The sequence below is a fragment of the Lolium rigidum genome, chromosome 6 (genome assembly GCF_022539505.1).
Source record: "Lolium rigidum isolate FL_2022 chromosome 6, APGP_CSIRO_Lrig_0.1, whole genome shotgun sequence".
Classification (NCBI taxonomy): Eukaryota; Viridiplantae; Streptophyta; class Magnoliopsida; order Poales; family Poaceae; genus Lolium; species Lolium rigidum.
Genome location: NC_061513.1, coordinates 106449901 through 106474577, shown reverse-complemented (window position 1 = coordinate 106474577; position 24677 = coordinate 106449901). Strand labels below are relative to the sequence as shown.

The 24677-nt window shown below is 44.1% G+C and overlaps 2 protein-coding genes and 1 pseudogene across 4 annotated transcripts; 1 reads left to right on the top strand and 2 right to left on the bottom strand.

The window, feature by feature from the left end:
• Positions 1 to 62: 62 nt before the first annotated feature.
• On the bottom strand, positions 63 to 3943 carry LOC124661218 (NADP-dependent malic enzyme-like). Of its 2 annotated transcripts, XM_047199077.1 has the most exons (17): positions 3651 to 3943; positions 3222 to 3569; positions 3013 to 3118; positions 2853 to 2918; positions 2657 to 2752; positions 2492 to 2563; positions 2296 to 2379; positions 2066 to 2164; positions 1633 to 1680; positions 1501 to 1554; positions 1328 to 1426; positions 1148 to 1237; positions 965 to 1042; positions 796 to 870; positions 617 to 707; positions 399 to 527; positions 63 to 319 (listed from the first exon to the last, which is right to left on the bottom strand). In XM_047199077.1, the coding sequence occupies exons 1-17, from the start codon at positions 3941 to 3943 to the stop codon at positions 231 to 233; spliced, it is 1917 nt and encodes a 638-aa protein (XP_047055033.1). In that variant the 3' UTR covers positions 63 to 230. The 2 variants fall into 2 exon arrangements, with proteins under 2 accessions (XP_047055033.1, XP_047055034.1); XM_047199078.1 differs by lacking the exon at positions 3651 to 3943 and having other exon boundaries at positions 399 to 521; positions 611 to 707; positions 3222 to 3544.
• Positions 3944 to 10786: 6843 nt separating this feature from the next.
• Positions 10787 to 16162, top strand: LOC124660021 (annotated as a pseudogene).
• On the bottom strand, positions 16039 to 21962 carry LOC124660020 (probable glutamate carboxypeptidase LAMP1). Of its 2 annotated transcripts, none has more exons than XM_047197821.1 (12): positions 20952 to 21962; positions 20802 to 20869; positions 20309 to 20390; positions 20112 to 20204; positions 19858 to 20010; positions 19100 to 19165; positions 18831 to 18918; positions 18614 to 18697; positions 16934 to 17022; positions 16623 to 16739; positions 16405 to 16545; positions 16039 to 16336 (listed from the first exon to the last, which is right to left on the bottom strand). In XM_047197821.1, exons 1-12 carry the CDS (start codon positions 21960 to 21962, stop codon positions 16154 to 16156), a joined length of 2175 nt encoding a protein of 724 aa, XP_047053777.1. In that variant the 3' UTR covers positions 16039 to 16153. The 2 variants fall into 2 exon arrangements, with proteins under 2 accessions (XP_047053777.1, XP_047053778.1); XM_047197822.1 differs by having other exon boundaries at positions 16405 to 16536.
• Positions 21963 to 24677: the final 2715 nt, after the last annotated feature.

The following is a 24677-nucleotide window of genomic DNA, read 5'->3' as shown; positions in this document are numbered from 1 at the left end:
CGTAAACATTTCATACTTGTACATGGAAAAACTCTATGCAACTCAAGCACACCATTTTATTATATACATTATTCTCTTCCAAACACGGGATATTAGCTCGCTGTAGCAAATCCTGTACACAATAGCTCCAAAAACATGAACAAAGCACATGTGTCCAATGGCGGAGACACAGTAAATCATAATCAGGTCCAACTGTACATTATTCTTGGCCTAGGGAGTGTACCCTGGATTCATCTGTAAGAACGGTAGATGGGGCTGTACATGCAGCTCTCCGCATACTTCACCAAGTCTCTTGGACGAGGGAGATGGCTAGCCAATCCTGCATACATAAAAATATGAATTTATTATTTGAATTTTCTAGAATGCTAGTGGTAAACTAAACTAAAATATGATATTACCAAGGTCATAGGCTTTCGCAGCGACACGAGCTGCGATGTTAGCTGAGATCTTCCTGATGCTGGAGAAGGGCGGATAGATCAGACCTTTGTCGAAATGCTCTGAGGTGACCTGTTCAGCTAGGCCTTCAGCTGTTCAACACCGAAAACAAAACAAGCATGCACCATCAGCACAGTTCGTCAGAGTAGCACACTTCAGTCAAGTGAAACAATACTTTTACCTGCAGCAAGGACCATATCATCTTTCACCCGTATTGCCCCTGAGATCACTACACCTAAACCGAACCCTGGGAAGATGTAGGCATTGTTCGCCTGATGTTTATACAAATGGAAATGAGCAACTTCACACTGTTAAAAGTAGAAATAGATATAGATTGACATACAGACTCAATTTTCTAACCTGTGCAGGTACAAAAAGTTTGTCATTGTATTTGACTGGATCAAATGGGCTTCCACTCCCAAATATTGCACGGCCCTACATGAACACATAAATCTCATTAAGCATTATGTGTTTTGGCATGCTATGATTTATCAAGGATGGCATGAAATTATCATTTGTAGAATATTACCTCACTCCATGAATATGCCTGCTCAGCAGTACATTCAGATTTCGATGTTGGGTTTGATAGAGCAAGGATGATTGGTCTCTGCATTTTGTTGAAATTAGCGGTCAGTCGTCAGATTCGTTATCAAGGCAGGCTGAGATTGTACTGTTCTTTTGTGAACTATAATGTCAATGATGTTTGTGTTACCTTGTTAATCGAAGACATAGCCTCAATCACCTCTTTGGTGAAACTTTGACCCACACCAGCTGATCCTATGAGTGCAGTTGGTTTGATATCCTGAAAAATGGAAATCAATGTGCTGCCTGATAAAACAGAAGTATACACTGGAACACTATTGCGAGTCTAAAGTTCAGTGTAGATTTATACCTTGATGGCACTTAATAGATCTTTGACTGGTTCATGCTCATGTGCATATAGCTTCTTAAAAGGCTGTATAGACTCTTTACGCGAACTGACGATCAGCCCCTGCAACCCACAATATATCAGGATATGGTCCGCTTATCGATTGGTTTAAACCAGGAGGGAATGCTTTGCAATACCTTTGAATCAACAAGCCAAATATTTTTGCGAGCCTCTTCGGGTGAAAGGTGGGACTGAAACATAACATAAGAGTAACATCATTAATTAACGCACTCCAGATCTCAATGAGACAAATTAACAAAACCAACTACCTGCTTCGATATCTCCAAAGCCACTAGTTCAGCAATGCCTGTACCAGCCTGCAAGAACAGATAATTGGGCTCCGATTACTCACAAACTTAAAACCAATTGATGAGTAACATGCTTAGCAGGGTTCAGTAGAGGCACCATATGACACACAAAAAACTATAACAAGTGGATCTAAAAAACTGATAATTTAATATGCATTGTCATTCCATTCCTAAAAGAGAACCAATAGAACTAGCACGATACAAATGCTTTAGAATTTAGCATAGCATGTCCCTAGCGAATCTTCAATCTTCATTTGATCATTCAGTTCATCAGGAATGAGAAGCAATCTGTGATGCAGCAGCACAGCACTGGTAGATGCTTAGAAACTTTGCAGCAGGTCTGAAGTAACCAGGAGTAACACAGGACCCGCCGTTTTGCGTTAAGATTACTAACCTCTCCAGCGCCGAAGAACAAGAACTTGTGATCAGCTAAAGTTCCGCCAACAAACTTCAGACCAGCAATAAGGCCCGCAAGGACCACCGCAGCCGTGCCCTGTTTATACCAAAGTTAAAATTATAGGGTCACGCAACATAAGGCAGAAGCAAATTCACTGATTGTGATGAGAGAAATCAGAACAGTAGCTCCAAGATACAGAGAACACAAAATCTGGTCCCTGGCACTACCTGAATATCATCATTGAAGACGAGATGTGTTCCCTTGTACTTCTCAAGAAGGGTAAATGCATTGTGGTTTGCAAAGTCTTCAAACTGTGAAGTTCACATGTCAAAAGGAATGCAAAGGAAATTTCGTTAAGCGGCCATGATAACAGCTCAGGTACAGACCAGACCAGAACTAATGTTTCTTGCGGCTGTTTCATACCTGGACAAGAGTCTTGGACCCATAGTTCTGCTTAACGGCAGCCATGAACTCATCTAGAAGCTCAGTGTATTCCTGAAACGAGAAATGGAGGCGATCTGTGAGGACTCATGACCATAGTGTGACAACTGGGTTTAGCAGCTAAGGAAGATGCACTAAACGTGGGACCTGGCCAGTGGCCCTTCTTCGCCGTAATCCAATGTAGAACTCATCATTCAGCAGCTCCTCGTTGTTCGTCCCCACATCGATGGTTATAGGCAATGCCTGGGACGCAAAATAGAAACAAAGTCACGCGAGTTTATCAAATCGCTCACTGTAAAGTGTAAACAGAACAAGACATAGTCCTAATGCACTATGTACTTACACCAGATGGCCTGACGCCACCAAGGGCAGTATACAGAGCAAGCTTCCCCACGGGAATCCCCATACCCTGCATGTAGCACATGATTTCCATCCATGATAAGCAACGAGCCAGGAACTAGGTGAGAACTGAGAAGAGACGGCCGGAGAGGTGAGCGACTGACCTGGCAGCCAAGATCCCCGAGGCCTAAGATGCGCTCGCCGTCGGTGATAACGATGACCTGAATACTCTTCTCCGGCCAGTTCCTCAGCACCTCCAGTATCCTTCCCCTGGAAGGGAACAGAGCACGACGAATTCAGTTCGCTTAAACAGAAGCTGGCTTCAAAAAACGAACGAGCTTGGTCTTGGTGGGTCAATTAACTCGAAACGTACTTGTCTTTGAGACTGATGTACAGGCCCTGCGGCCTTCTGAAGATGGAGCCGTACTTCTGGCACGCCTCGCCGACGGTGGGCGTGTAGACGACGGGGAGCAGCTCCTCGACGTTGTCGACCATGAGCTTGTAGAAGAGCCGCTCGTTCCGCTCCTGGAGGTCCATGAGGAACATGTAGCGGTGCAGTGGGGACTCCAGCTCCCGCACGTTCCGCAGCAGCCGCTTCTCCTGGAGCTCCTGGGGCAGCACCGCCGGCGGCAGCAGGCCGCGCAGGTAGTGCGCGTCCCGCTCCTCCTCCGTGAAGGACATGCCCTTGTTGTGCCGCGGATCCCTCAGCAGCGAGTGGCCGCTGCAAATCAACCGAGCTATATCGTCGATGATCGATGGGGAGTACAGAACACGAGCTTAAGCAAGGTGTGAGGTTACGTACCTGGCGATGCAGACGGCCCACGGCGTGACGGGCTGGTCCTGGGTGGCGCGGTCCTCGCCGTAGGCGTCCTCCACGCCGCCAGTGGCCACGCCCGCCATCGCGGCGTCGGAGGAAGGCGGCACGGCGCCGTTCCGTCCTTCCTCCTCCTCCCCTGATCGTCCTCCCGCCATAGCACCGTGCTGCGCCGCTCTCGCTGATCCTATTCTCCTGCTGCTGCTGTTGCACCGACGAGCCCACGCCTCTCTGGTAGCAGATGCAATGCGAGCCAAGCTTGTGCGGTGTAGCCCGAGCATAAAGGGACCGCGGGGGCGGGGAGGAGCAGGAGAACTTGGAGAAGCCGCGCGGCGGACAGCGAAGACATGGCGACACCGCGCGTCGCCTCTTGTCCGGGGACACGTCGCAGGAGAGGTGGCGCCACGCGCCTCCCCGGTAGGCCGGCTCTAGAAGCTCTCGCGGCACGGCGGCAGGGCCGGGGATTCGTCCACCTGGAGAAAGTAGTGGGCCTCTTTTTTTTCTCTACTACTTAAAAAGAAGGAACGTGTTTCCCCTTCTCCTCCTGCTTTCGTCGTCCTCTTCCGTTCAGCCCGTGCTAGCACGGGCCACGCCAACTTGGGCCGCGACAACCTGAGGATCACCTGGAAAATCCGTCCATCCGATCCACAAACAACAACCGCACCGCGTTAATCAATCAACCCCTAATCACTTCCCTCGACCTCCGCCGCCGCCGCCCTGCCCTCCGCTGCGATGCATGCCACCACACGAGCGTGCCTGGGACGACGCACTTCAGGTCACCACCGCCGTCGCCGGTTCTCGCACCACAAAGATACGCCTGCTTAATCCTTTCATAGTCCGACCCATGCGAGGGCATTGAGCAACGCCATCCGCCGAGTCGACGAACTTGTCACTTCGTTCCTTACTCTGCGGAATCGGCACCAATTGGGAGTGGGTCGGGTTCCTGGCCTTCGTTGGCGGCTCGTCGCACAGCCATAAGTTGGTGGACACCTTCGGCGATACGAAGAGATCGCTGCCCCTTATTGTGGGCTTCAGGCCCTATGCTAGCGGGGTGTGCGTGGGCATCGAGTACATACCACCCTTTTCAATCCCTTCGCCTGCAAGTGGCCGAGTTCCTGGACGTCGTCCTCAAAGAAGGTGAGCGCTAATGGATCTGACTTCACTTTGGTGTCCTATTCTCAGAGCACTTACGCAAATTGGGAATGAGGCTTCGGTGCCCATTCTTTTGGGGACAATCAGAGGTTTTATTCTCTTGCAATATTGAAAGTGAGCACTTCTCACCATGTGCACCTAGGTTTCGTTGATTGACCTAAAGCAGGTGACATAGTGCTTGTCAAGGAAAAAGTTTCGTCAAAACAGTTCAGTCGTAGGTGTATGTTATTCAGTAATTCCTCAAAACAGTTTAGTTATATACAACGTCAAGTATATTTTTGGTAAAATATACTCAAAGGTTGAGTGAATATTCCTGGCATATTTTTAGGAAGTTTGTTTTATCTCATTAGTAACTTTGCTTTACTTCAAAGAAATTTGCAGATTTATTCACCTAATAATTCTCACATTACTTGAAATTTATCGTTTTGCGTGGATCTGCAAGAGCATGGTGCTCATCAGGTATCTTCTACTGTTTCATTCCTTTGGCATAGATCAAATTTTGTTTCTTTAAACCAAAATATGAACTCTTTATCACTTTATCTCTAACCAAGGATTCTAAGCCAATTCAACAAACTTATGCAATATCTAGCTGACAAACCCGAGGTCGTAAATTTACAATAGCAAATGTAGCTGCATGCTCATGGATCTAAAGTTTCTATTGAAGGGACCTTTCTAAATTATCAGTGGTCTATTTATCAACCAACACAACTGCATGCTATATGTCACTTAATTGCAAATGTAGCTGTTTGCTCTTGCAAGAAACCTAAGAGGAAACCAATGCTATTTTTTTGTGAATAAATGATAATTGTACATATTAAACTTCCAGCCCTGAAGGAGGAATTATGACTAACGACACCATATACTTCTTCTTTACTTTGGTTCTGATAATCTAATATAAGAGGCCTGCTTACTTTGAGAAAGCTGTATGTGTAGCTGCAAAAGAGCTACTGGTCATTTTATCTGATTCTTTAGGTTGCTCACGAATTTTAGAGAAGTTCTTTGGTCTCATTTTTGCAGTTCTTTCCCGATTCAGTTTTTCTTACTACCAGCATTTGTTAGGTGTAGACTTATTCATTCACAAATATTTGATTTGTGAGATTGCTGATAAATATTTGAGAAGTGCTTAGGTTTTATTTTGCAGTTCTTTCCTGATACAAACATTTTTACTCTCAACATTTAATGTTGGTTCTATCAGTTGGTCAATCAAATCATTATCGGCTGTCCACATGTTTTGGACTGTCAATTATTGGATGATGCAAGTGTGCGCAGAGCCAAGATAAAAACTGGAACCAACAGATCCGTGACAAACTGCTGGTATGGAGTCTGCAAGCTTCCTATATATATGATCAAACCGTTGATAGGTTCAGGCCTGAGGATGTGTGAAAGAAATTTTGTTAGTGTATTGTGGTATTTCTTCGCTTTTTTTCTTATGTTTTGACCTCTTTTGGGGGTTCACTTTCCTTTTTACGACTTCTTTTAATATCCCAGTTACTCATAATAATTTGTGCGACTAATACAGGAAATGTCCATGATAATTAGTTCAGATGTTAGAAATGAACCATGACAGCTAAATATTTTTATGCTTTAATCTTAACACACGAACTACATGTTTCATTGTTTTGCAGCTTGGAGAGGTTTTTTGTGTTTGTTAGCAAATCAAGGCCAAGGTATGACCCTAACTATGTTTCAGCGGCTAGCAGAAACAGTTACCTAATTTTGTCTGAATTATCTAACAGTGCAAGACCATCTTCTAAAGTTTTTAATAGTTCAAACACAAATTTGCAATAAATGGTGGCTTTCCATGTTTTTAGTTGTTCTTTGCAAGAAGAATCATTGCCAACTTGTATGGTTAGATGAAGGTATTGACATGTAGTCTTTGGATATGCCAAGGACACTATCATTTTCTCTATCTTTCAGCTCGATGCTACACAGTCCATGCGAAAATTCCCTATAAGTACACTATTAGCTAACACACTTGTACCATGGATTTTGTACTCCTACCATGATAGACATGTATTTTCGCTTGCTCTCGAAGCTCTAAGAGCTCAGTCATGTCTTGGTAATCTGAGAGTGGACATGTGTCTGATTGCAGGTGATTATTTTGCAAGAAGAATCAATCGATCTTGACAAGGGGGTGGCGGCGTGGCTCATATGAACCAGGAGGAAGGCGGTGGTCCGTGGTCGATCCCTGCCGGAGCGCTGGCATCGGGGATGGTTGAGATGGAGAGCAAAGACGCCACTACCGGGGACGAAGACCGCATGGAATACGAGGAGTATGTCACGGTGCCCTCTATTATTTTCTCCATAATGTTTGCTGACAGAGGCTTATGGAATACTGATTAAGCCAAGGTGAATTAATCCCCTTGCTAAATTATTCTTAATTTTCCTTCTCTGTGTGAGTTAGTATTCTTTCCTCTTTGACCATTTGTATTCATATTCATGACGGGCTCACGAAGTTTCTAGCTTACATTAGTTGTTGCTTTATCTGATGAAGTGTCATTTTCTACCACTTCTACTACATCTATATGCCTGCAGAAGCCTGCTGTTGAATGAATGTTAGCAAATATTCGTTTAAGGCTTTACATCAAACTTCTCTATTAATTTATTTTAGCTTTATATATTAATGATTTTTTTTTCGAACTGTGAACGAATGTTTGTACTACATGTGATTGCGATTTTTTATTTCGCATGAGTCCAGTTCGGTTCTACTTTGTAGACATCACGCCTGCTGTCATTTGATTTGTATAAGCTCTTTTTAGTTTTGTTGTTATTCTGCGGGATTTTCTTGCCCCTGTTTTTAGTTTTCCTACCCCCCTATCCCGTCTTATCTTATTCATACAAACTGCTTCAGGATAAATAGAAGTTTGATTCGAACGAGCAGTTATAAACTTTATATATCTGAAATCAGCAAGTTCGCATGTAGTTTCTGAGCGGTACACCCTACACTAAATCTTCCTAGCAATTTACAAGCATTTCCTACTCTTACGTTTAAAAATGAGAACAAGAACAATTTACAAGAATTTCCTACTCTTACGTTTAAAAATGAGAACAAGAATGGAAGTATACTATGTGGAGAAATTTTAGGTAGCCATGTTGTAGGTTGTAGTTTGCTAACTTGTCCGGTAATAACTCACCAAAAATAGGTACTTTGAAATAATTGTGGAGTTGCATGGTCTTAACATTGAGTATTGTCAAGTCACAGACTAGGTGACCAATGGTTGACTCTATCACAAGTACTCATATGATCTGCATACTTGTGATACTTTTTATAGTTCCATAGTTTTTTTAAAATCCATTGAACTGTTATTATAGAAGTAGGTTATCTCACCAACCTTTCCTATTTATAGCTGTATATTATTATCTAAGTTTATTGCTGATTTCAAAATCGTCTTTCCTTGCATCAGATTGCTAGCTTCTGAAGTTTGAAGTAATAACTAGGTTTTTATTTATGTCCATATTGTGCTTATGCATAGAAGTGGGCTATATTACCTACTGTTGAGAATGAGAAAGACCAAATCATGGTTGCTTGAATTGATCACTTATTAGAAGATGAATGGCTCTCCCTGTATGAATCACTGCCTTGTACTTATCGACCCTTGATTTGATGCAGCAAGACTGAAAGCCTATAAAATTCAAGACTATTTTGGAGGATCATTAGGAGTTTGTGCCACAACATATAGTGCGGCAGGTAGGGGAGGGGCACGGCCTTCTCACCGGCGACGAGGAGGTAGCGGAAGACCGGCGGTCAAAGTGAAGCTCTAGAGTGGGGACTGGGAAGCGATGATGTGTGTGTGTGTGTGTGTGTGTTTTTGGTGTTTATTGGTAGTTTTCCAAGAATCTGGTAGGCCATGGTACGATCAATATGGAAAGTTCTTTATGATTTTTTTTGGATTTATATTAAACTGTCCAAATAAGCTCTTAATTTTTATGTGTATGTTCTATAAATGCACTTCAAACAATTAAAATTTTGTCCCAAGAATATAATTCCAAAAGATATTCTTATTATTCCATCCTTGATAATTCTTTACGTATCATATATATTTTCCAAAAGGTCGTGGGCTCATAATGGAGCCTTTGGTGTCTGTGCTTCACTTGCGCATTAGAGTGTTTCACCTCTTTCAAGTGTAAATTCGTCTACTACTCCTTTCTATGTCATGGCATGAGCATATGCGGTAAAAAATAATGACATAGGTCAACGACATGATGTTTGTATTTCAACTATTTCTGGTTTATTTGTATGTGTTGTTGCCCCGTAGCAACGCACGGGCATTGTTACTATTTTAACAAAAGTGGGGTCAAAAGACCTGGTGGCAGGTATAAATTGCCGAAAAACCCCTTGAGCAACCTTGATTCTTTCCCAATAAAAGAAGACTTTTTTCTGTAAATACTGCGTATTTGATTCCATCCATAAATCGACTTTCCCTCCTATGCTTTGAATTCCAGTATCGATAAGAATTCGAGTTTTTATTGTTCTTATGTTATGGTATGAATATACCATACCAATTCGTTTTGCGCCGATCGCACCACCTTTTATTACAAGGCTCAAAAGGCACTAGCTTCATCAATTAAGCTATTAGAAGTAGAAGATTCATTCATTTCATCAACCGTCAATCTTGAATGCGGTTCGATTGCTGCATCCCTAAATCCTCCTTCTTCCCGGCACAAACGGTTCCTAGACACATGGCTTCTTTTGCTTCATATCGCTTGTTGGCCCCATCAGCTCCTATTCCAATGTTCCTCGTGAAAGAAAGATATCTGACCCGATGCGTCAATATAGTCACAAAGTATAACTAGATCCAAAGCAAAGAGTTTTTCCTACTTTTCCGTTATGTTTTTATCTAGGAGTTTTTTTAGTTGTTAGCCGTCTCAGTAAGGGTAGTGAGCAAGTTTAGGGCACAAGAGTGATAATTTCAAAGCGGTTGCTAGAAAAATGGGATAACCAAATTGGACCCGAACTTACTTAGAATTGGCGCTTCGTAGACTTCCTTCTTGTTTGAAGAAGGGCCCCTCCACTTTACCCAAAACACCCTGGAAGAGAAATAGAAAAAGCAATCGAGGACACTAGTGTCTCTACCACAGAACACCGGTGAACTCAAGGCGTTGCCGCCGAGTTTTGAGCGCATGAAGCTCGAACGCTCATCTCCGGCGAGATCCAACCCCTGGCTACTGTTGGAAAGACGGGGACGAAGCACTTGTCCTTTCGCCGGCGTCGAGCTCCAGCAGCTGGTCTTCAGGGCCTCCGCCATGGAGGTTGAGGATACTGGGCCACCATCTTAGCCGAGAATCGCAGTGAGGAAGTTCGTCACCCCGTGTTGCGCGCGAGGTAGATCCGCTCCAGGACGCCACTTCCCAGATCCAACAAGTGGATCTTCATCTGGAAGCCCCTCCACATCTCCACCACCACGGTGGCCAGACAGAGGGGAATCCAGGATGAAAACGCTCAGATCTAGATAGTAGCAGATGAGCGTTATTGTTGAGGATGTCGGTGCTCTGACGCCGCTCGTCTCCGACTCCGACAATCGGAGCGCCACGAGCAGCAGCATCATCACCGCCGGCAGCAGAGAGCAGCTCCAGCTCGACCACCACCTCCTCCCTACGGGCATGACGCCAAATCCACAAGGAAAGAACTACACCTAATCTAGCCCTAGCTACTCCGGCGCACCACCTCAACCAACTCCGGCCGGCTAATCCGGCGGAGCGGCCTTGGATCGGCTCGGCAAGAAGGAAGAGGAGACCAAGGAACTGTAGCAGGTGGAGAGAAGGAAAGAGGGGGGGGGGGGGAATAATTTTTGAAAGTACTGGGCCTCGTCGGCCCGGTTCGACCGCAAAGCCCAGCCCGGTCTAGGCTCGCGTCCCCATCTCAAAACCCAACCCACATCTCCCCGGGAGCGTTCGTCGTCTTCTTCCTCCATCCGAAACAGCGCAGCCAAATCCGAAGCAGAGCACGCGGCGGCCGGACCGGGAGGCACGCCATGAGCCGCGCGCTGCTCTCCCACATCCTCCACCGCCCGCCTCTCCTCGCGTACCCTACTCCGCACTCTTCTCCCTCCTCCTCTCGCGCGCACCGTACTCCGTGCACCTAGACCTCTGAGACTTTCCCCCCCTCCGTGCCCGTTGGGTTTTGCGTGCAGGTCGAGGAGTGGCATCCGAGGAGGGGCGATTCCTTCCCGCCTCCCCGCTCTCCGTATGAACTGCAGCAGCGCCGCGGAAGCCACAGCCTCGGCGGATGAGGCGCCTGCTCCCCCGGCCAGGAAGTAAGTCCCCGCCTCCCTCTCCTTGCTCGTGTGGTGTTCGACGTAATGCACTTGCTAGACTTTGGGCCTTGCATGATTTCCTGCGTTTGGATGAAGGTCATGTTACTTTGTGATGCTTGAATTGTGAATGCAATGCTGGAGCGTTGAGAGTATGCTAAGGTTGCACGACGCTGGTCCATGCCATGCCATAGTCTTCACTTCAGTTTTTGTCCCAGCATATTCATTGTGCTGATAATCATTTGGTTCTTCTGTGCTTGAAACTCGTGCTTAACGGATACCGCAACCTTAAGTTCAACAGGAAAATCAGACACGTTCAGTGAGCCAATGCCAACTTTGCAAAGCAACAGTGCATTACAGCATATGAACATCATCAGACATCACACATTCACTACTGAGAGATCCCTTGTAATCTTTACACCATGGTTTTTAAGGTGACGCCTTGGCGCCTTAAGGAGGGAGGGCACTTTGGACGCCTAGGCGCCTAAAAGCGGCCGTTTTTCCAAAGCGGAGGGGGAGCGCCTTGACACCTAAACGACGCTTTTTAAACCATGCTCTACACAGAAAAGGAATTTTTTGACCTTTTTTTGTGTTTACATATGACTTTCACTGTTGGGGTCTCATACAAATGTTCAAGCCTCAGTGCAACTTCCGCATGTCAATCAAAATCGATATTATTGTCATATTGTGTGTGACGTTTTTAGAATCTTGATCGAAAGTGGCCCATGTTGTTGGGCTAATTAGTTTCCTTCACACTCTTATGTATCCACTTCACTACTTTCTTCTAGTCTTGCAGAAAATAATTTGGAGTTATTGTGACGTCATGATAGCAACAATAGCTATTGTGGTACTCTAGTCAGTATCTTTATAAGGCAGTCTAGTTAGTATTTTTCAGGAAATTATCTAAGTAAGAATTGCATAATGTCTAATTAGTATCTTTTTAGGGCAGTCTAGTTAGTATTTATCACTGAGTAAGTAAGAATTGTACAGTGCATATTGTAGTAAGGGAACTTGTGCATAGGTGGCATCTTTGGTGTGCGTCTCTTCTGATTTTGGCCCTCTGAGGGTTGTCCATTGCAAAACAAAAACAAAAAATACACAGGGTTGCAATTCATTTTGTATTCCTCCTAGGGATGGCATTCTTTCATTTGCACCTATGGTAATCTGCTTTTAATGCTTTATTATCAACTAATTTGATAAAAAAATGAGATTGTGCATGATAAGCTTGCTTGAGACAGACGATAATTCGTCATCCAAGATCCAAAGATGGGATCCATTTTCATGGGGTTGCTCCTCATAGTTATGAAGTGAATTAATATTCCTGCAGTATAATAATAGGAAATGTATATTTATAGTGAGGTCATGTGTAATCCTCATAAATCTGTTTACTTGTTTCTTTTTTTTATTGTGATTTGGATAACAATCGATGTGTCTACCCTCTGCAGGAAAAGAGTAGTTTCTGGTGTACAGCCAACAGGAATGGTGCACCTTGGAAACTATCTTGGCGCTATTAAGAATTGGGTTGCACTTCAGGTACTGCATAGTTGAATTTGTAACTGTTTTTCCACCTTCATCTAGTTACAATTCCACCTTCATCTGGTTGAGATGTGTGAACTAAGAAGCTATCCAGTGCTAAACTAAATATCCCTTAGATCTATGTTTTGCATCTTCTTATCCTTTGTTCTGCGATGATACCTTGCAGGATTTATACGAGACATTTTTTTTCATTGTGGACCTGCATGCGGTAAGCTGTTTCATGGCCATCCTACAATAAAAGCGTAATGAATTTGTATAGCGTGTAGTTCTTGTGTATAGCTGATTAAGTTAAGCTAACAATCAGCATTCCTTTTTCTAATTTATCTGGTGCTTCGATCAAATTGGGATGCTTCATTTTACCTTGTATGGTTGGATACTCTTCGAACACAAGCTGCAACTGCATCATCACAATGACTAACCATAGCATATAAAGTATATGTTAACCAAGCAGTGTTAATGCTGTATATGTAAACAAGAGCATTACCTTACAGAAACACAAGCAGCTGCATAATGTTTATGTTTGATTATAATTAACTGTGTGAAGACATTTCTCTCCATGATTCACTCGAATAGCCTAACAATTTGACAATATATGTTTACCACTATGTTCAAACATGTGCAGATTACTTTACCATATGAAGCACCACAGCTATCTAAAGCTACAAGAAGCACCGCTGCAATCTATCTGGCATGCGGCATTGATAGCTCCAAGGTCTGCTTCACATACTTATATTATGCTATGCTTTGGTGTTCCTGTTGTGGATAGCTTTCTGTTGCTGAAGGTTTTATGTTACTTTGTGTGTTTCCAGGCCTCCATTTTTGTACAATCTCATGTGCGTGCTCATATTGAGCTGATGTGGCTACTGAGTTCTTCAACTCCTATTGGTTGGCTCAACAAGATGATCCAATTCAAAGAGAAGTCACGCAAGGCGGTGCGTCATTCGCTGTACGATAGCTTCACTGTCAACTTCCGTCTAACTGAATACCTCATAAGCCATCATAGTACATAAGGGATTTTAAGAAAACTATAGCTCAATTCGCAAATAGACATCTTTCTATGTTGTGGAGATTATGTGGCAATCAAATTAACACCCTTACAATTTATGACTGATATGATTAACCTGCAGATGAAAAACTCTACATCAATAATATGCACTGACATCTGTTCCCTAGTGATTTTTAATATGCTACTGAGCAGTGAGAAGAACAAAAATGCTAAATTTAATAATCCAACCTTAGGTTATAACTGCCACACTTGAACGGTCTGATGCATTATTGAATCAGAGGTAAATATTCTTCTTGCAACAGATTCTTTCTTTTGTTGGGCATACGTTGTGTCAACCTCAAGTGTAATGTCTTAAAACTAAAATGATATAGAATTTCTGACTTTGTCAAAATTGTTTGTTCTATCATTACTATTTACTGAATCGTTAGTTCCATATTTTTAGTTATCAGATCAGATGAACCCAGGTTTTATTATGCATTCCCAATCAGTCCCCATGCGACTTTCTTCACATTGTTAATTTATTAAATTTCATTAGCAACTTATTGTATTACCAATGTTCTCTCTTAAATTACCAGGGTAATGAAAATGTTGGAGTGGCACTTCTAACGTATCCTGTTCTAATGGCTTCTGACATCCTTTTGTACCAGGTAAAGTTTGTCTGTGGCTACCATTGTGTTACATTAGTCTCACTGTAAAAGCTAACGTTAGAAGCATATAATTCAACTTCAGCCTTGTGCCTTTTACACTGCATTCCTTACATTGTTGTCAACAATAGCTGATTTGTATGATTGCAGTCCGATTTGGTACCTGTTGGTGAAGATCAGACACAACATTTGGAATTAACTCGTGAAATTTCTGAACGTGTAAATAATCTCTATGGTGGAAGGAAGTGGAAGAAATTGGGAGGGTGAGAAAAGCTAAACTATCTTGTACCCTTTTCGAGATACTAGTAGTAGCTGTCTCTCACTATGATAATGTCATGTCTTTGTGTTCGCAGGAGAGGCGGTTCATTATTTAAGGTGTGTTTAGTCGTGCATACACATGGTTTGGCATCATTTCAAGATTCAACATCTTGAGCGACAGATGCTTTCCACTTTTGCTTACTGAGCTTTTCCGGATTATTTAGGTTCCTGAAGCCCTGATCCCTCCAGCAGGTGCCCGTGTCATGTCCCTAACTGATGGTCTCTCCAAGGTAATTGGCCATGCATGCAGCATTTCTTGCCTGATCACAAACTAAAGTTAGTACTTTTCTATGGTAATTATACCGCTAGTTTAGATGTTAATCCTTGATCATATACGTATTATTTGCAGAGCCGTTTCGATGTACATATTCTACTTACCTCCTCAATGTCGTGTATGTTTGTACTGATATTCTGTTTATTGGTGATAGATGTCTAAGTCTGCTCCTTCAGACCTATCTCGCATTAACCTTCTTGACCCAAAAGATGTAAGTACAGAGTAATGCAAATTAACTTGTCTTATTTCTTCGTTAACTGACCGTGTTTATGTTTAAAGTTTTAACCATTTTGATTTATTCTGATAGCTGTCTAACACTTTGCAGGTGATCGTGAACAAAATCAAACGCTGCAAAACTGACTCGCTCCCAGGGTCTGTAGCCCCCCCCCCCCCTTCCCTCTCACTCCAAACTTGAATTAATAGATTAGCCTTTGGTAAGAGACTCATGTCATTCAACTTGCACACTCCAGCTTGGAATTCGACAACCCAGAGAGACCGGAATGCAAAAATCTTCTCTCAGTCTACCAGATCATTACCGGGAAAACAAAAGAGGTGGTTAACTTCTGCGTACTTGAATAGTACACCTGCTCAGCCAGGTTTCATCTATGTCCAGTATCATGTTGATTGAAAACATAATTTACCCATCTGGCCTTACAGGAAGTTGTTAGTGAATGCCAAGATATGAACTGGGGGACATTCAAGACTACCCTTACAGATGCCTTAATTGATCATCTGCAACCTATTCAGGTATGGTAATTTCTGGACTTGTGCGGTTTATCATGTCCATCCTTTGAGTTTATCCAAGTATATACTTAATCATTGTACAAACAATTGCAAACCAAATTACTTTCACTTGGACAATCAATTTCATCTTGCATATGCCCTCTGGTTATTACATTGTCTTTTTACCTTTATGTAGGTCCGATACGAGGAGATCATGGGTGATCCTGGTTACTTAGATAGTGTTCTGATAGATGGGGCAGGGAAAGCTTCTGAGATAGCAGACGCCACCCTCAGCAACGTTTACCAAGCCATGGGTTTCTTGCGCAGATAGCGTGCAGAACATTTCACAAGAACTACTGGTTCAATTTTTTTTGGAACTGCACATTATTGGCCTTCTTGCACTTGTTGGCCTTTATATATCTCAAATTTAGACGCATGTTGGTAAGCATTCTTTCAATTGGATTGTAATGAATTATTCGTCAAAAGATAACATCTGAATTCCATCTCTAGATAAGGTTACGATTTTTTTTTGAAAGTTACATGTGATTATAGCTGTACAAGGAATTTCAACAACAGAGCAAAAGGTTTCATGTTAACTGTCCGCTGAGGACTAATGCGGCTTGGCTGATGATTCTAGCAATCCTGTGAATCTCATGCTGTACAGATTGCCAGGACTCAGAAGTATTTGTTTTCTTTGCTGTCTGAATGGCATCATCAACACCAGGATACACCTCTGCCCCATAATCGTTGTACAGTGAAGGTCCATAGATCTGCATGATTTGTTTTCCATAAGCACAATGGTAATATAATGTACTTGCCCAAAACCACAGCAACTTACCATGTGTTTGTACCATGGTCTCCCGGACAGTCCTTCCCGCTCTGTGAACGCTCGTTCAGTCATCATCAACCGGTCATTGAGATCTCTTACCTTCAATGGATTGGTTCGCCAAGGGGACCAAAAATTCCGTGCCTGTAGAACCTAGTCACGAAAAATAACCTTGTAAGCTCAAAGTAAAAGTTATGAATAAACAACAACCAATAGGTAGAACCAAATACCTCCAGTTCAGAGTCCACTTTTAGAACTGCCCTGTCAAACTCTTTGATTGACTTGTGGAGGGGAGATAAGCTGACAGGCATTCCTCGTACTCTCTCATTTATACCCACCGCACCTTTCTGCCAAGCAAACGCTAATGTCAGGATCCTCCAAATTTAGACTTCTAATTACTGACAGGAGATGCACAGTTCCAGTTGGTATATAATTTATAGGAGAGCTCTGGAAAACTTCTCTCTCTCTCTCTCTCTCTCTCTCTCTCTCACTCTCGGGCAAGCATTTCACTATGTATTAAGATATCTGAAGGACATGTTACCTCAAGCTCTGCAACATAAGAACTGTAGTTGAACGGTAGGATCTCCTCATCCGAAAGCCTCAAAGCTAGAAGCCCCCACATGCTTGCCACTACAAGGAGAGATGATGTTAACTTGAGTTTTGGCCAGTGAGCTTATGCGCACAATAGTTTAGCTTAACACAACTTTCAATGATCATCTGAAGTGGAATTAGATAGGACAGACAATGCAATTTTTTTTCCCACATTTGTAAATGCATACTTCATTTCTAAGGAGAACCTCAGCATATGTCAACTAGGACAATGCCTCACAGTTCTAATGTTCTATGCATGTAAAGTTGCAAATCTAAAAGAATCGCATCGAGTAGAGCGCCACAAGGTTTGAACTGCAACAAAGCAGAGATTGGTTCAATGTTTCTTCTCCTTTGTACAGTTGAAGAAGCAAGCAAGTGATGATGTGTCATAACATGCATCGCTAAGCAGGCAGACAGAGGGATGGACACACTTAATGTGGTTAAATTTACACTTCACATTTTAACAATGTCTCATGAGGTTCTCTAAGTTTTTATATGTGCCTTCTGCTGGATAGGCAGAGACAAGCTCCTAAGAGGTCGTTTGGTATCCATCATTTGGGCTGGAATCCTGGAATTCATTTTGGAATTCCATAGGTGGGCTGTTTGGTTGCCACAGAATTGGGCTGTCATTTCATTTAGAAAATCCAGCAAAATGACCCCATGGGTAAACACAATTCCAAGCTGAGACCTGTCATTTGCGTTTCTCTATAGAAGCTATTTACAAATTCAATATTGAATTATGTTGTCATTTGCAATTCCTGTGGCAACCAAACAAGTGTCCATTTCTGGAATTACAATATAAATGAAATGAATACATGTATTCATTTCAAAATGCTACAAACGAAATGAAAGCCTGGCTTCCAAATGACTTCTAACTGTCATGTCAAGTTTCCAAATGTGCCTAAATAGTGCTGTTGTTATCGGTGGAGGATCAAGTGGAGGCCTATGTTGACATGAGGGTAAGGGCTATCTTAGGTCGGCATAACAAATAAAAGAGCAGCTCGAGGACAAGCTGCTTGTGGGAAGGGGTGTAATGTCATGGGCATTGTTAGGAAATACTCCATCTGTTCCCAAATATAAGATGTTTTGGTAAGCCGAATTGACTTGCTAAAACATCTTATATTTAGAAACAGAGGGAGTACATATGTATATATTTAGCTAGGAGGGGTGTATAATGTCATGGGCATTGTTAGGAAATACCCCATCTGTTCCTAAATATAAGATGTTTTGGTAAGGGAAATTGACTTGCTAAAACATCTTATGTTTAGAAACGGAGGGAGTACATACATATATATTTAGCTAGGATAGGAAATATGGTAGTTTAAATTTAAATAGGACAATAAGGATGTGATTGGGGGAGGAAAGCGGCAATTCAATGCTTAGGTCTAATCAAGTTTCCCCTACAAAAGGGACACCATGAACTTATTATCAATTAAGCAATGAGAAGAATAAACTACTCCCAGTTTTTCACTTCTGTCCCTCTCATCCCCTACACATGGCGCACCATGGCGAGCAACCCTCGCTCCTTAGAGCTGTACCCCCAAGTCCGCAACCATGTCACGTTCATCGGTCTTAGTACCAGTAACAATTCAGCATGTGACAATCCATGTTGGTTGAACATATGGGATACCTGCGACATGCCTGCCGAACATGGGATCTCCATACTTTTCCATCCATGTGAAGTCATCGTACAGGCTATGGTACACGGCATAATCTGCAAACAAGTAGCACTGTTATTTGATTTGGTCTAGCACAAAAATCACAATCATTCAAGAATGCAAAGGACAAAATATTTCAAGGAACGTAACTTAATGAGCATATGAAGATAAAAAAAACTTAGAACAAACCTGACCCAATAGACATATCAACTGAAGGAATACCAATATGTTGAACAAAGGCCGAATAATCTGAACTTCCACCTCCTAACCTTCCAATCTGTCATCAGAAATCTTAAACTTGTATCTAGTATAATAAAAGCATAACATCTGAACTTCGAAAAAAAATGAAACAGAACTATATCTAAACTATACATAATATTTCCTTTCACATGCCAAGTACTCAGAATACTAAGAAAACAAATTGTGTGACAAGCTTTACCTAAACACTAAGTGCTTACCAGAGAACTATCAGAAGCCATCCACATGTCATACAGACTTTCTGTTCCATTATCAGGATTTGGAACCTTGCTCGAACAAAAAAAACAGAATATTAAGAGAAGTAAAGAACCCTGATCAGTGATCACTTATTCACTGTTTAATAGTTAGTAGACATTCCTACTGACAACAATTCCACTACACAGTAAACTATTCTGTCTTTCAATTGTACAAATTTTAAGCAATCACAAAATAAACTGAGCACAGGCTAGAGAGAAAATAATTTACTGATTGTAAGTTAGTTGCTCTACTGTCCCCTTGGCATAATTGCATAAGTGTAATTCGAGTTGCTCATAATTTTGGCCATGTACGAGTTACAACATGATGTTAGTGCCCAGCTACTCGAAAACTTAGGGCAAGTTGGTCTATATGCTAAGTTTTGCCACTTTTTTTTGTTTGCCAAACTTGCCTAAGTTTAGGTCATCAAAACTGGAACCACTTTGGTTAGTCTAATGGAATTTGTGCCACACTTTTCTAAGTTATTGACGTGTGGGACCATGTGTATGCCTAACTTAGGGTGTGGAAAAGTATGGCAAGGTTTGGTTATGAACAACAGTCTTTGGTCAAACTGTGGCTTGCCAGAATTGCCTCTGGACTTTCTCACCTAAATGCTATGGCAACATGGAAGCAAGCATCCCTGGGAGGGTTGAGCATGACTAACATTATTGTATTTTTTTTTCTGTTGAGCTGGAAAAAACATGTTTATTTTAAACTAGGGTACCTGTTTGCTCGCTTGCTTAAGCAACATATCAAGTTGAGGAGTGGCTGATGCCTCAAATCCAGAATTACAGACCCCAATATCTACATTCAGGTAAGCAACAGTCTTTGAAGTTAGCATTGCTCTGTTCTCTTCAACCCATTCAGTTGATCCTATCTGCAATTTTCCGAAGATATTAGTACAAGCAGGACAGGTGAACTGCTTGATAATAGCCAGAGAGAGAGAGAGAGAGAGATAGATAGAGAGAGAGAGAGTACCAATCCGTACTCTTCGGCATCCCAGTTACACAAAATGATTGTCCGACGAGGTCTCCAACCCTTGTTTTGTAGCTTAGACAACCTTTGAGCTAGCTACATTCAATGGCAGGTAAGAAGCCAATGTGTTTCTCCGAATCATGAGTAGACTAAAACGGAAGGGTTGAGAATTTGACATAGAGCAACCCAATATGAAATACCTCAAGCAAGGCTGCCGTTCCGCTGTTCGGGTCAGCTGCCCCAAATGTCCATGCATCCCGATGGTTGCCAAGGATAACGTACCTGTGTGTCCATGACAATAAATTATCATACTGGGTATGTAGATGTACATAATTTATTTTACTTGCAAAATCTTCAGTACTAGCAAAACAGTTGAAACATGATGCACACACATGCTCATCAGAACCTAACAATAAGCAGGTTCTTGGTATCTATTTCAAAATTGCAGTCCAAGAAATCTCTGACCAATAATACTGATGAAACGTAGCTGAGTTTGTAGTCAATCTCAATGAACACAGTAGTTACAAATTTGCTGAATTTTATCCAGTGTACTAATGGAACTTCTGGCAAAGCATTTGGACTCAGTCGCCGGGGGTTTGGGCAGGCACCAAGTGTATGATGGGTGATCAGCGGCTTGGCCATTTGTTGATATATTGACCAAAAAAGGAGAAACGTTGGAGAGTTCCTATTTACCTATCAGGTTCTTCTTTCCCTTCAATCACCGCGATAACATTCTGAATAGTAGCCATCGTCTCATTCCCCTACAAAGAAAACACACGAGAGGTTATCACTGAATTCAGGAAGTGAAAAGCAAAATCAGATCTCATCCCCATATCAACTCACTGTATAAGTCAGATTGAGCACCGCCGGCCCGGGGCCGAGACGGTAAACCGGCGCGCCCTCGCCGCCTTGCCAATCCTCTGGCGCCACATCTCCTCCAATGAGCTGTAGTATCTCCTCCCCGTCCCTCCCCGAAACCGGCAGCGCCGGTATCCCCGGCATGTCTTCAGAGGCCATCGCCTCCGCGATGCTCACGCGCTCGCACCCTTCCGACGACGCCCACATCGGCGTCGTGGGGTCCCCGACCCCCTTGAAGGTGCTCCCGACCTGCACGCCGGTCGGCGGCATCCACGGCCCATCCGGAAACGCCTTCCCGGGCGTGTAGTCCTTGAAATCGGTGTATATCACCGCCGCCGCCGCGCCAGCGACGCGGGCGTTTATCACTTTGTCGCCGCGGTACACCTTGCCGTAGCGCGCGACCGCGACCTTGCCCGTGACGTTCACGCCGCGGGCGGCGAGGTAGGCGTAGTCCTCCGCGCGGCCGTAGTTGGCGTAGACCGCCTCGGCGGCGGCGGAGCCGGACGCGGAGTAGGCGAGGAAGGTGGGGACGACCTCCGGGGAGAGGGCGGCGTTGGGGTCGTCGGGGTAGGTGTCCTGCACCAGCGCGAAGGCGGTGGCGGCGCGGCCGGGGGCGGAGAGGGAGAGGGAGCGGTGGGCCGGGTAGGAGAGGAGGACGGAGTAGGGCGTGATGTGGGTTGGGAAGGAGAGGGAGGAGAGCGTGGAGACGACGTGCTCCGCGGCGGCGGCGTTGGCGTCGGACCCCGCGAGGTGGGGGCGGGCGGTGAGCGCGCGCAGGTGGGAGGCGGCGGTGTCGTTGGAGCCCAGGGAGAGGAAGAGGGTGTGGTAGTAGGAGGGGCCCGGCGCGGCGAGGAGGTGGTAGTAGGTGGCGAGGGCCGCCGCGACGAGGAGAGGGAGCGGGTGCAGCCACGCGGCCGCCCGGCGAGGGAGAGAAGGAGGGGCGGCGATGAGCGGTGTCCGCGCGGAGGGGTCGTCTCCGGCGTGGGGTGGCGCCATGGCTTCCGGCGTGCGCTGCGGCGGAGGAGCCGGAGCGGAGTGGGTGCACGGCTAGAGGCGGAGAACGCCGGCCCGGCAGTTCCTTATCTCTCTCTGACATCTGGGTCCCGGATGTTTACGTTATTTAAGTTATCGTTCGTCGCTGGGGCAGCGGCACGTGTGATTCGTCGACTGGTGGTCCGATGCGTTTTTTCGTCTTTATACGGTGGAGTGGAGTGGGCCTGGCTGAGTGGGTGAAGACGTGGATCGGTTCTCATTGGGCCTTTCTGCTTGATTTAAAGACAATTTCTATAGTTTTACATTGCCAGATGTTGTCCTTCGGAGTTCGGTCAGAGCATCTCGACCACCGGCCACCAAATTCGATTAGGTTTTCGAATATGAAGTTTGGGCCAACATACGGCCATCAAATCGCCGTCTAGTCCGGCTACAAAAAACAACTTCGGCTTCCAGGCCAAATGATCAGATGAACGGGCTCATGTGCGGCTCAACCTCGACGACGTCCACATCGTCGGCGAGCCCCGGCGGCAGCTCCATTGCTGCAACCGGATCCACGGTCGATGGGGGAGGCATGAACGTTGACGTGCCGGCGGAGTCATGAACGTCGAGGGTGCCGGGGGAGTCATGGACGCTGACGCAGCTCGCGCCGCCAGCACCTCTTGGCCAATGCGCTCGCGGTACATCTCGTGCCACGCCCACGCCAATGGGTCCATCATCTCCATGTCGGTCATCAAGATCTTGGATTCTTGATACATCTTGGCCAACAAAAGCTGCGTCGCTTCGTTGGTGGCCTTCATGACGGCGGCATGAGCTTCCATCTTCGCCTCCTCCACCTTCTCCCTCTTCAACTCGATCTTCATGTCTTGCTTCTCTAGTATTTCCTTCCACATGACGGCGGCCCTATCCGTCGCTTCCTTGTTCTCCATTGAGAAGGAGGATATCATCTTCTCGAGGGAGGCGTCCATGGCGGCCAATGCCGGCGCCGCATTCCTCTCGGCCTTGGCCTTCTTGTTGCCAATGGGGCGCCCGGCGGAGGCGCTGGCTGGATCGACCGGCCCATCTTCCCCGACGCCGTCCTTGTTGAGAGTGTGGCGGATGACGTCCCATTTTTTGCAACCTTGTAGTTTGTTGAAGCAATGCATGAAGGGGAAATATTTGTCCTCGTTTTGGTTCTTGTACATCGTGAGGGCGTCGAGCATCTAACAATACATGATTCATTAACAAGATATAGAACAAGATGGGCATCATCAAATAGATACACTATGATGCATTATGAAATAGACATCACCAAATGGACATAGATCGTACCCAATCCACCATCGTCTTCCCGCTCTCCTTCCGGCCCTTAATCTTCTCATAGTAGCCATGAAACTTTCTACACGTTGTGTTGATGATGTTCCAACGGTGGGAGAGAGCGCCCTCTTTCCGGATCATGTTGATGGTGGCACCATAGTTCTTCTTCTCGTTGAATGAATCAAGGATGTGCTTGTAGTACTTGCCGGAGGATCGATTGGCGCCGGTGATGGGGCAAAAACTCACTTGCTTCCATGCGTCGATGATACATTCATCCTCCAAAGACCTCCACCTAGGACCACGAGTGCTGCCGATCCGCTTGTTCATCGTCGTCGTGGTCACGCCGGTGTCGGCTTCGATCAGCTCCTCGTGGACCTCCTCCTCCTCACCTTCGTCCTCGTCGGCCTCTTCTTCATACTCGTTGACGGGGGGTTCGTAGGCGTGGCCATCGCGTACGCGTTAATCTACGCAACAAGTTACCTACTTTGAGTCGCTGGCGGTGTCTACGATGCACATAACACATAAAAAGAAAGGAAACTCACCCCATCGCCACCCATGGACACGGCTGACGCGCTACCCACTAGTAGGGAAAAACCTACCAGTCGCGTGCCATTTTTGGCTACCAGCAGCGAGCCCTGGCGGCGGGAGATCATATGAAGCACATCCGTCGAACTGAGGGAGACTGCCGTTCCTGAAGTTGATGACCTCAAACCAGGGTAGGAAATCGGGACCCATATCGACTTTGGGGCGGCTGGAGAGGATGTAGAGCATGTCGTTGTTCAGATTTTAAAATATTAAGATTTTGAAAATTGTTCAAATTCAAAAAACGTTCACATTCGAAAATTGTTAAATTAAAATATGTTCACATACAAAAATTGTTCCAATTCAAAATATGTTCACGATCGATAATTGTTCAAATTCAAAATATGTCCACGATTGAAAACTGTTCGAATTCAGAAATAATGTTCATTTGAAAATTGTTCAAATTCAAAATAATGTTCACGCTCGAAAAATGTTCAGATTAAAAGAATTCAAATTTGAAGATTTTTTTTTAAAAAAATGTTCATATTCTAAAAATGTTTATATTTAAAAATATTGGATTTTGAAGAAATAAGTTTACTTTTTTGAAATTTTGAAAAATGTATAAATTTAAATATATTCATATTCGAAAAAATTTAAATTTGAAAATTGTTCAAATTCTTAAAATTTATATTTTTCAAAAAAAGTTTAGTGGTTGTTTGGATAACAAATATTAGGGGTGAGTTTATGGCAAACGAGTTTTAGGCTGATTTTTAGCAGAACCGGTTTTGATAACTTTTCTGTTACTAATTAGTTCAAGGAAAACTACATTTGGGTTAGAAAAGGTAAAACTAGGTTTGTCCAGTACCCTGTTTCGATACAGATCCAGATAGTCATATTTTCGTT

Excerpts from the sequence above, each read along its gene's own strand:
- LOC124661218 (XM_047199077.1), bottom strand. The coding sequence starts at position 3,943 with ATGCTCGGGCTACACCGCACAAGCTTGGCTCGCATTGCATCTGCTACC. Across the intron at positions 3,570-3,650 it reads TGGGCCGTCTGCATCGCCAG|CGGCCACTCGCTGCTGAGGG; the intron begins GTACGTAACCTC and ends GTTGATTTGCAG. Across the intron at positions 708-795 it reads AACTTTTTGTACCTGCACAG|GCGAACAATGCCTACATCTT; the intron begins GTTAGAAAATTG and ends TATAAACATCAG.
- LOC124660020 (XM_047197821.1), bottom strand. The coding sequence starts at position 21,962 with ATGGCGCCACCCCACGCCGGAGACGACCCCTCCGCGCGGACACCGCTC. Across the intron at positions 18,919-19,099 it reads TGGCTTCTGATAGTTCTCTG|ATTGGAAGGTTAGGAGGTGG; the intron begins GTAAGCACTTAG and ends TTCTGATGACAG. Across the intron at positions 16,337-16,404 it reads GACCATGGTACAAACACATG|ATCTATGGACCTTCACTGTA; the intron begins GTAAGTTGCTGT and ends CAAATCATGCAG.